This window comes from Pongo abelii, chromosome 20, assembly GCF_028885655.2.
Source record: "Pongo abelii isolate AG06213 chromosome 20, NHGRI_mPonAbe1-v2.0_pri, whole genome shotgun sequence".
Taxonomy (NCBI): Eukaryota; Metazoa; Chordata; class Mammalia; order Primates; family Hominidae; genus Pongo; species Pongo abelii.
The window spans coordinates 6,626,554-6,638,205 of record NC_072005.2 but is presented as its reverse complement, the minus strand read 5'-3'; the positions used below and the strand labels follow the sequence as shown (position 1 = coordinate 6,638,205).

At 51.1% G+C, this 11,652-nt stretch overlaps 1 protein-coding gene across 1 annotated transcript; it reads left to right on the top strand.

The window, feature by feature from the left end:
- The first annotated feature begins 1,548 nt into the window (after positions 1–1,548).
- Positions 1,549–10,531, top strand: TNFSF14 (TNF superfamily member 14). Its single transcript, XM_024237616.3, has 4 exons — positions 1,549–1,849; positions 4,248–4,284; positions 4,543–4,584; positions 6,249–10,531. The coding sequence occupies exons 1-4, from the start codon at positions 1,631–1,633 to the stop codon at positions 6,671–6,673; spliced, it is 723 nt and encodes a 240-aa protein (XP_024093384.1). The 5' UTR covers positions 1,549–1,630; the 3' UTR covers positions 6,674–10,531.
- Positions 10,532–11,652: the final 1,121 nt, after the last annotated feature.

The following is an 11,652-nucleotide window of genomic DNA, read 5'->3' as shown; positions in this document are numbered from 1 at the left end:
AGCCAAAATGGCACCACTGCACTCCAGCCTGGGTGACAGAGTGAGACTGTGCCTCAAAAAAAAAAGAAATAAAAAGGCCGGGTGCGGTGGCTCATGCCTGTAATCCCAGCACTTTGGGAGGCCAAGGCAGGTGGATCACGAGGTCAGGAGATTGAGACCATCCTGGCTAACACGGTGAAACCCCGTCTCTACTGAAAATACAAAAAATTAGCTGGGCGCAGTGGCGGGCACCTGTAGTCCCACCTACTCAGGAGGCTGAGGCAGGAGAATGGCATGAACCTGGGAGGCGGAGCTTGCAGTGAGCCGAGATCGCGCCACTGCACTCCAGCCTGGGCAACAGAGCGAGACTCCGTCTCAAAAAAAAAAAAATCCACTCATGAATGCATGCACACTCATACATGGACCTCCCCACACACATGAACACACCCGTGCAAGCGTGCACACACACACACGCACCAATGCACACACCTGCACACAGCACATATATGCACACCCACTTGCACATGTGATGCATGTTCACACATACACACACGTGCACATGCATGCACGTACATGGACCACATGCACACAGATGCACCACATACATATGCATGCACCTGCCCACATATGCATGCACGTTTACACACCAGCACATGTATGATACACAGGCACCTGCACACATGTGTACATGAGACACACTTGCATGCACACAACTGAATACACACACCCACATGCACACACTGCACACATACATGCATGCAGACTCAGGCACACACACAGAGCACACATCCACTCCTTTATTCCACTCTCGTATTTTTCACTGCACTTGTCACATCAAAACACAACAGAAGGCCGGGCACGGTGGCTCACGTTTGTAATCCCAGCACTTTGGGAGGCTGAGGTGGGTGGATCTCTTGAGGTCAGGAGTTCGAGACTAGCCTGACCAACACGGTGAAACCCCATCTCTACTAAAAATGCAAAAAGCAGCCAGGCGTGGTGGCACGTGCCTGTAATCTCCGCTACTTGGGAGGCTGAGGCAGGAGAATTGCTTGAACCCAGGAGGTGGAGGTTGTAGTAAGCTGAGATCATGCCATTGCACTCCAGCCTGGACAACAGAGCGAGATTCCATCTCAAAAACAAAAACAAATAAGCAAACAAACAAAAAACCCACAACATATTATTTTCTTGTTTATGAGGTTTCTTGTCTCTTGGCTCCACCAGAAAAGGAGCACCATCAGAGCAGGGACCCTTCTCACTGTTGTTCACTGCTGCATCCCCCACACCTAGAGCAGAGCCTGGCATGGGCAGAAAGTCCTCAGTAAATATTTGGTGGCCCCAAGCGAATGAAGCATCCAAGAAGGGAAAGCTGGGGGCTCCCCACTGCACTTGCCACCTGAGTCACATTTTCAGAAGCCTCTGGAAAGTGTGAGAGTCTGCATGAGTGAGAGTGAGACAGGGCCAACGCCGGGGGCGGCGGGGACAGGAAGAAGAGGAGGGTGAGTGGGGGAAGGGGTGGGGCTGAACCCCAGCTCTAAAGGCGGCCCACGGGTGCCTGTCCGCAGCGTGCACAGCCCAGGAGTGTTGAGCAATTTCGGTTTCCTCTGAGGTTGAAGGACCCAGGCGTGTCAGCCCTGCTCCAGACACCTTGGGCATGGAGGAGAGTGTCGTACGGCCCTCAGTGTTTGTGGTGGATGGACAGACTGACATCCCATTCACGAGGCTGGGACGAAGCCGCCGGAGACAGTCGTGCAGTGTGGCCCGGGTGGGTCTGGGTCTCTTGCTGTTGCTGATGGGGGCCGGGCTGGCCGTCCAAGGCTGGTTCCTCCTGCAGCTGCACTGGCGTCTAGGAGAGATGGTCACCCGCCTGCCTGTGAGTGGGACCGGGGGGCTGACAGTAGGTGGAGGCGAGGGGGGCTCTCCTGTGTCATCGTGGGTCACTTTGTGTCTGTGTGTCTGTGTGTGTGCAGGACAGGGCACAGGCCGAGAGCAGCTGGCTTGACTGGTTGCTGCTCCCAGCCTTGGGCAAGCGAATTCACCTCTCTGAACCTCAGGGTCTTCATCTACAAAATAAGGGCAGTCTCTTCATAGGGGACGAAGTATGCTATGGCGTGTGTAGTACCAAACGGTGCCAGCTCCACCCGTCGGAACTGACACCCCAACACTGCCATGCACACCCCTGTGCACACACACGTGCATTTTCTCTGTACTTTTTTATTTTTGAGATGGAGTTTCACTCTTGTTGCCCAAGCTGGAGTGCAATGGCACGATCTCTGCTCACCACAACCTCCTCCTCCCAGGTTCAAGTGATTCTCCTGCCTCAGCCTCCCGAGTAGCTGGGATTACAGGCATGCGCCACCACACCTGGCCAACTTTGTATTTTTAGTAGAGATGGGGTTTCTCCACGTTTGTCAGGCTGGTCTCAAACTCCCGACCTCAGGAGAGCCGTCCGCCTCAGCCTCCCAAAGTGCTGGGATTACAGTGTGAGCCACTGCGCCCGGCCTTCTCTGTACTCTTATTACTGCTACTGCGATTGTCATTAATTGTCTGACCATTCCCATCTGTGGAAATCTCTCGGGCTGCTTCCAGCTGGCTGTGGATATGTCCGCCTGTCTGTGTGCCTCACCTGGGGGTCTATGTGTGCCTAACACCATACCCATGTGGGCTTGGCCCCTTTTGTGTCCTGGGTCTGGATCCGGTGGCCACACATTCGCGTCCACGTACCCACGTGGACGTATGTGCTTGTACCCACATGTCCACACACCTGCCTAGCTGCAGCCGGTGTATTCGCATTGTCTGTCTTTGTCTCTGGGTCTCTGTGTCTGTAGACGCACATGGATCCATAAACCACAAACCACATGTCCATGCATCTGAGGCCACATGTGTCTTCTCAGCATCATGATGATGTTGAGGTCTGTGCCCTGTGGCAGGTGCTATATCCCAAGGGTGGTGTCCATGTGTCCAGCCATCTCGCTGTCTGCATTTTTTTTTTTTTTTGAGACAATGTTTCTCTCCCATCGCCCAGGCTGTAGTGTAGTGGTGCAGTCTTGGCTCACTACAACCCCACCTCCCAGGTTCAAGTGATTCTCCTGCCTCAGCCTCCCGAGCAGTAGCTGGGATTACAGGCATCCACCACCGTGCCTGGCTAATTTGTGTATTTTTAGTAGAGATGGGGTTTCACCATGTTGGCCAGACTTGTTTCGAACTCCTGACCTCAAGTGATCCACCTGTCTCAGCCTCCCAAAGTGCTGGGATTACAGGTGTGAGCCACCACGCCTGGCCTTGTCCATGTATTTTTAAATATTACTTATTTACTTAATTAATTACATATTTATTTATCTTAGAGACTGGGTCTCACTCTGCTGCCCAGGCTAGAGTGGAGTGGCATGATCATAGCTCACTGAGCCTCGAACTCCTGGGCTCAAGCAAGCCTCCTGTCCCAGCTTCAGGAGTAGCTGGGACTACAGGCACGCACCACCATGCCTGGCTAATCTTAAAAATTTTTTGTAGAGATGAGGTCTTGCTGTGTTGCCCAGGCTGGTCTTAAACTCCTGGCCTCAAGCTGTCCTCCCACTTTGGCCTCCCAAAGTGCTGGGATTATAGGTGTAAGCCACTGCGCTGGGCAATGTTATTTATTTATTAAACCCTTTTATTTATTTATTTATTTATTTATTTATTTATTTTTTGAGATAGAATCTCACTCTGTCACCCAGGCTAGAATGCAGTGGCACAATCTGGGCCCACTGCAACCTCCCAGGTTCAAGCAATTCTCCTCCCTCAGCCTCCAGAGCAGCTGGGATTATAGGCACCCACCACCATGCCCAGCTAATTTTTGTAGTTTTAGTAGATACAGGGTTTTACTGTGTTGGCCAGGCTGGTCTCGAACTCCCAACCTCAGGTAATCTGCCTACCTCGGCCTCCCGAAGTGCTGGGATTAGAGGTGTGAGCCAATGCACCCGACCTATTAAACCTTTCTCTAGTGCATACTATGTGCCAAGCACTGTAATAATGCCTTACATATATTAATTCATTAAATGCCAAGCAGACACGATTCGTAACTCCATTTACATAGAGGGAAACTGAGGCACCAAGTGGTTGTGAGGCTGCTGGACAGGGGGTGTGTGTCTGCAAGTGAGAGTATGTGGCCCTGTGTACGTGTCTGAGGGTGGTGTCGGTGGCTATGGTCCTCGTGTCTCATAGCGGTGTGTGAGCAATGCGAGGGCGTGGCCCCCGCTGCAGGTTCTTACCGCAGGCTCCTTCTGCATTTTCAGGACGGACATGCAGGCTCCTGGGAGCAGCTGATACAAGGTGAGTCAGGGTCCTGGTCCCAGGGAAGGAGGTGAGATGATTCCCACGCTGCCCCCCCGCCCTGGTCAATTGCCCAATATGATTTGCACAACTGGCCAAATCCTCACAGGTGCCCCTCCCCCAGGCCTGAGAAGCAGAAGTTTGGGTCACTCCGGAAGGGGTGGGGTTGATTCCAGGAGGTGTACACGGTGGCCCTTTAGGAGGCTGGCTTTTTACCTCCACTGTCTTCGTCTCTAACCTCTGACCCTCTTTCCCCAGAGCGAAGGTCTCACCAGGTCAACCCAGCAGCGCATCTCACAGGTGAGGGGCACCCTGGATCCTGGCAAGGGGCAGGGGTCTGGGCATCTCGGGAAGACCAGATAAACGCCATACACATCAGTGTATTCATTCGTTCATTGCTTATTTACTCACAGAGTTGCTCAGAACATAGGCTGCAAGTGCTATGTATTTCCAGTTTTATTTATTTTTTTATTTCTATTTATTTATTTATTTTTGAGACAGTCTCACTCTGTCGCCCAGGCTGGGGTGCAGTGGCATGATCTCGGCTCACGGCAGTCTTCGCCTCCCGGGTTCAAGAGATTCTTCTGCCTCAGCCTCCCGAGTACCTGGAATTACAGGCGTGCACCACCACGCCCGGTTAATTTTGTTGTATCTTTAGTAGAGACGGGGTTTCACCATGTTGGCCAGGCTGGTCTCAAACTCCTGATCTCAGGTGATCCTCCCACCTCAGCCTCCCAAAGTGCTGGCATTACAGGCGTGAGCCACTGCGCCCAGCCTAGTTTTATTAATTTAATGAACTCTCATATAGTGCTTATGCTGTGTTATGTGCTGTGACATGCTTTCTACATATTAATTCATTACATTCCAAGCAGGTGCTATTAATATGTCCATTTTACAGAGAGGGAAACTGAGGCACACAGCGACTACGAGGTGCCGCTTTGGTTTCTTGGTTTTGCAAACTTGCACGTTTGGACACTTTTTTTTTTTTTTTTTTTGAGACAGGGTCTTACTCTGTCAACTAGGCGATCCTCTCACCTCAGCTTCCCCAGCAGCTGGGACTACAGGTGCCTGCCACCATGCCCAGCTAACTTTTTTGTTTTTTGTAGAGACAGGGTCTCCCTATGTTACTTCATCTGGAACTCCTGGCCTCAAACTCCTGGACTCAGGGGATCTTCCTGCCTCAGCCTCCCAAAGTGCTGGGATTATAGGGGTGCGACGCCACACCCAGCCAAGTTTTGACACTTTTGGCAAGTCACTTAATGGTTCCATGCCTCAGTTTCCCCACCTGCAAAAGAGGGATGCAAAGAGTTGAGATGTAGACTAAGCAAGTTAATTTGCTTCCCTGTGCCTCAGTTTCCCTCATCTGCAAAGCAGGGATAAAGCAAATTAATACATACAAACAGGCTAGGCAGGGTGGCTCATGCCTGTAATCCCAGCACTTGGGAGCCTGAAGGATCGGTTAAGCACAGGAATTCGAGACCAGCCTGGGTCACACTGTGAGACCCCCCACCTCTACAAACACACACACACACACACACACACACACACAAACAGCCTAGTGGTGACTGGCCTGGAGTCACACAGCAGGAGTAAGACATGTGAGGCTGGGCGTGGTGGCTCACACCTGTAATCCCAGCACTCTGGGAGGCCGAGGTGGGCGGATCACCTGAAGTCAGGAGTTCAAGACCAGGCTCAGCAACATGGCAAAACCCCGTCTCTACTAAAACTACAAAAAGTAACTAGGTGTGGTGGTGGGCGCCTGTAGTCCCAGCTACTCAGAAGGCTGAAGCAGGAGAATCGCTTGAACCTGGGAGGCGGAGGCTGCAGTGAGCCGAGATCACGCCACTGCACTCCAGCCTGGACCACAGAGCCAGACTCTGTGTCAAACAAACAAACAAACAAACAAACAACAGAGGAAGACATGTGCTGACCGGCAGCCCCCTTTGTCTCTCTCTTCCCAACAGGGGCCAACTCCAGCTTGACAGGCAGCGGGGGGCCGCTGCTATGGGAGACTCAGCTGGGCCTGGCCTTCCTGAGGGGCCTCAGCTACCACGATGGGGCCCTTGTGGCCACCAAGGCTGGCTACTACTACATCTACTCCAAGGTGCAGCTGGGTGGTGTGGGCTGCCCACTGGGCCTGGCCAGCACCATTACCCACGGCCTCTACAAGCGCACGCCCCGCTACCCCGAGGAGCTGGAGCTGTTGGTCAGCCAGCAGTCACCCTGCGGACGGGCCACCAGCAGCTCCCGCGTCTGGTGGGACAGTAGCTTCCTGGGTGGTGTGGTGCACCTGGAGGCTGGGGAGGAGGTGGTCGTCCGTGTGCTGGATGAGCGCCTGGTTCGACTGCGTGATGGCACCCGGTCTTACTTCGGGGCTTTCATGGTGTGAAGGAAGGAGCGTGGTGCATTGGACATGGGTCTGACACGTGGAGAACTCAGAGGGTGCCTCAGGGGAAAGAAAACTCACGAAGCAGAGGCCGGGCACAGTGGCTCTCGCCTGTAATCCCAGCACTTTGGGAGGCCGAGGCAGGCAGATCACCTGAGGTCAGGAGTTCGAGACCAGCCTGGCTAACATGGCAAAACCCCATCTCTACTAAAAATACAAAAATTAGCCGGACGTGGTGGTGCCTGCCTGTAATCCCAGCTACTCAGGAGGCTGAGGCAGGAGAATTTTGCTTAAACCCGGGAGGCGGAGGTGCAGTGAGCCGAGATCACACCACTGCACTCCAACCTGGGAAACAGAGTGAGACTTTGCCTCAAAAAAAAGAAAGGAAGAAAAAAGAAAACTCAGGAAACAGATCTTGGAGGACACTCCAGGGAACCCAAAACTCAAAGGTGGAGAGCTCAGTGGGCACCACCAGGGACCAAGAACTCAGGCATCTCGAGGGGCTGAAGCCCCAGCAGGCACCTTCAGAAGACCCACGTAGACTGCAGGCCCTGCCATGGACAATACTAAGGACAAAAACCCAGAGACTTGGGGTCTGTGGGCCCCCAAACATTGGGTAAAGTTGATTTGCCTGATATTCAGGAAGAAGGGGTGAGGGGTGGGTATTTATGCTTTTGATTCAGAAGAAAGTGGGACTTGGGATTCCAGGGACTTGGCTGGGGGTGGGAAACTTCATCCACTTCCCTACTTTCATCTTGAGTACGGACAGTGTGGGTGGGAGACTGATCATCGGGACTCATGATGAAGAGCCCAGCCCCACCCCACCTACAGTCAGAGTCACATACTCAGATCCCACCCACAGACTGGTGGCCACACCTCAGCCTGGTCACAAAGAGTTACACTCAGATACATGAGCACAGCAGTGTGCTCATAACTGTTTAACAACCAGCTGTCCTGGGAGGGGGACAGCTTTGTAATGTTTGCCAATTTCCATGGTGTAAATGCTACCACCACAGCTGATTTCATCACTGCCAAGCAGAGACATCCCTAATAGGACACCACAGATCTGTCCCCAGCATCCAGCCCAGGGCCTGGCACAAAGCATGCTCTAGGCAAATGCTTGCTGATTGAAAGGAAGGAAGAAAGAATGACTATACAGTCACACCTATGGCATCCCACAAAATCTGTCACATGGCTGCATAATCTCAGCCACTCTTTCACAACTATAGACTCATACACGCGAAGTACCAGATTCATGCACAACTGCACAATCACATGGAAGTCACAGACGGCATCACAGACTGTCACAGCACTATGTGTATGTTATAACACAACCACAAAAAACTCAGACAGTATCCCAGCTACACAGCCACCCCCAGACGTGTCACCGTCACACTTGGTAATTAATACTCATTACATCAGACACAGACAGACCAAGTTATAGTCAGACCTGGTTACACACACATACACACACACAATATCACAATGACAAATACACAACATTACACACACACAACATCACAATGACAAACACACATTACACACACAACATCACAATGACAACCACACATCACACACACAACATCACGATGACAAACACACATTACACACACATCACAATGACAAACACACATTACATACACACATCACAATGACAAACACACATTACACACTCACATCACAATGACAAACACACAACATTACACACACACAACATCACAATGACACACATTACACACACACAGCATCACAATGACAAACACATCACACACATCACAATGACAAACACACATTACACACACAACATCACAATGACAAACCCACAACATTACACACATATACACACAGCCTGAGGGCCCTCCCCAGCCCAGACTAACACATCTCGGGGTGAGGACCAGACCTTGTTCATAACCCTGGGCCTCTTAACCACTGATCTTTGAAATAAACGGCAAATAGTTGTACCTGGATCTGTTTAGTTCTTAGGGGAACAAACTGAAGAAGGGTGGAGAGGAATTGTCAGGCCTAAAGAGGCCCACAGGGAAAGGGAGGAGTCAGATGGGCGGCAACCATCAGCAACAAGTGGTGGCTCCTAGAGGCAGAGGGATGGAGGTAATGACCCATGGAGGTCGTTTTACAGAAGAGGAACCTGGACCCAATTGGCTTAAGTCCATGCAGGAAATGTGGGGGAAACCAGACACCTCACGTCTGGATCTGGCTTCCTCTCCAATCCACAATTCCTGAGGAAGTAGAGGCTACATCCCGCAAGACGCCCTTATTAGACACATCCAGGACAGAGTGACAATCCGCCAAGCCAGCTGGAAGCATAAAACACAGGGAGCTGGTGGGTTGGGTGGGGGCAGATAATTATATGCATACAAATTAGAGGGTCTATGCAAATGAGCATTGCTGCAGTGTGGCTGGAGGGAATCCTTAGTTCCTAGGATTCTAGGATATGGGTTTCAACCCCAGAGGTGAATGTATTGTTATTATTGTTTTGTTGTTGTTGTGAATGACAGGTCAAAATTTGTGGGTTATTGTTGTTATTGCCAATAGTATTCTTGTCATTGTTGCACAGTACAGGGATAAAGGAAACAGACTTTGCAATCAGGTGATCCTGGGTTCTGAGTCCACTCTGCCACTCACCAGCTATATGACCTCGAGCAAGTTCCATCACCTCTCAATGCTTCAGTTTCCCCATCGGCAAGATGGTTGTGGGGGGAGAGGAACAGCAGTACAGATTCACCATGCCAAATTCAAAATGCTCCAAAATCTAGGCCGGGCATGGTGGCTCATACCTGTAATCCCAGCACTTTGGGAGGTCAAAGTGGATGGATAACCTGAGGTCAGGAGCTCCAGACCAGCCTGGCCAACATGGTGAAACCCCGTCTCTACTAAAAATACAAAAAATTAGCTGGGTGTGGTGGGGGATGCCTGTAACCCCAGCTACTGGGGAGGCTGAGGCAGGAACCCCGGAGGTTGAGGTTGCAGTGAGCCGAGATCACACCACTGCACTCCAGCCTGGGTGACAGAGCAAGACTCCCATCTCAAAAAAAACAAAAAACAAAAAAAAACATGCTCCAAAATCTGAAACTCTTTGAGCCCCAGTGTGATGCCACAAGTGGGAAATTCCACAACTCATCACATGTGACAGATTGCAGTGGAAATGCAGGCACATACCACGAAGTTTACTCAGCATCCTCAAAGGAAATCCCCGTCAGTAGCTATATACCATTTTCTCACATGCCAGATAGGTATCTCTCATCTTTTACTGTTAAGTTCTTCTGTGTGAATAGATGGAGGAAAATGATTGCTGGTTAGTAGTATATAAGTTCAGAGTCAGGAATGATGGTGATGTCGGCCAGGTGCGGTGGCTCACGCCTGTAATCCCAATGTCATACCCTAGCTTATTTTTAACGTGATTGACTCTCCGTTAGCTGAGAGAGCCAGACAGACTCCATTTTGGCTCCTTCGCTTGCAGTCCCTTACCCACCCCCCTTCCTCAAGGACTTAAGCTGACTCCCAGCACATCCAAGAATGCAATTACTGATAAGATACCGTGGCAAGCTATATCCACAGTTCCCAGGAATTCGTCCGGTTGATAGCACCCAAAGCCCCTGCGTCTATCACCTTGTGAAAGATTTAAAGCCCCTGCACCTGGAACTATTTGTTTTCCTGTTACCATTTATCTTTTTCACTTTCTTGCCTGTTTTGCTTCTGTAAAATTGCTTCAGCTAGGCTCCCTCCTCCCCTTCTAAACCAAGGTATAAAAAGAAACCTAGCCCCTTCTTCAGGGTCGAGAAAATTTTGAACGCTAGCCGTCTCTGTGTCGCCGGCTAATAAAGGACTCCTGAATTAGTCTAAGAGTGTGGCGTTTCTCTATAACTCGCTCGGTTACAACATTTGGAGGCCACAGCGAGATCCGCCACCGGGTGAAAGCTGGACCCGTTCCGGGCTCCCCCGGACAGACGGCGAGCTTGTAGGGGAGGCGCCACCTGAAGACGTTCCAGGGCTGTGTAGGCCACCATCTTCCGGAGGGGAACGGATCAGCCGCCCGTGTGCCCAACCAAATTCAACTCCTGAGTCCTCAGTTTCTGGTCCCAGGAAGGTAAGTCAGATCTGACTCTGTTTCTCTGGGAGGGAGGCAGCCCTGATGAGGGCGTCCTTCTGATTCTGTCCATATTCCAGGACGCTGGAGGACAGAGTCCTGGTTTCTGTCTGACTCTGTTTCTCTGGGAGGGAAGTGGCTCTGATGAGGGCATCCCTCTGACTCTGTCCATATTCCAGGATGCTGGAGGACAGAGTGCTGGTTTCTGTCTGACCCTGTTTCTCTGGGAGGGAAGTGGCTCTGATGAGGGCATCCCTCTGACTCTGTCCATATTCCAGGATGCTGGAGGACAGAGTCCTGGTTTCTGTCAGGCTTCTCTGTAAGACTAGTCTGTCTCTCTCTCTCTCTCTCTCTCTTCTCCTTCTCTCATTGAGGTCTCAAGGAGACCTCTGTTTTAAAACGGGTATTAAAGAATTGTAATAAATTCTGTGTGAGTGAGTGAGTGAATGTGGAGTTCAAGGGCTTGCGCTTGAATTTCCAGTTTGTAGCTCCACGGCGAAAGCTACGGAGTTCGAGTGGGCCCTCACCTGTTGTTCCCTGGTGACCTCATAAGGCTTAGGGCAGCATTAAGCGTAGCTCGATCTGAGCAGGGGGTTTATACCGGCCTGCCAATGCTAAGAGGAGCCTAAGTCCCCGAAAGGGGAGTGGCCAGGCAGGCATCTGACTGATCCCATCACGGGACCCCCACCCCTTGTCTGTCTATAAAAATTGTCATAATTGTCTATATACCCCAGTGTCTATTGTCCTGTTTAGTGTCTATTGTCCTGTTTGGTGTCTGTCTAAATTTCTTGCATCAGGTCACCTATATTTGCCCAAGACGACTGGGCAAGGACTTCTTCAAAGTCCTTAGTGCAGATTTTCTATCACAGGAGGTCTC

What these genes read in the sequence shown, in the direction of transcription:
- TNFSF14 (XM_024237616.3), top strand. Translation starts at nt 1,631, where the DNA reads ATGGAGGAGAGTGTCGTACGGCCCTCAGTGTTTGTGGTGGATGGACAG. An exon ending in AGATGGTCACCCGCCTGCCT is followed by an intron (nt 1,850 to 4,247) that starts GTGAGTGGGACC and finishes CTGCATTTTCAG; the next exon opens with GACGGACATGCAGGCTCCTG. An exon ending in CCCAGCAGCGCATCTCACAG is followed by an intron (nt 4,585 to 6,248) that starts GTGAGGGGCACC and finishes TCTTCCCAACAG; the next exon opens with GGGCCAACTCCAGCTTGACA.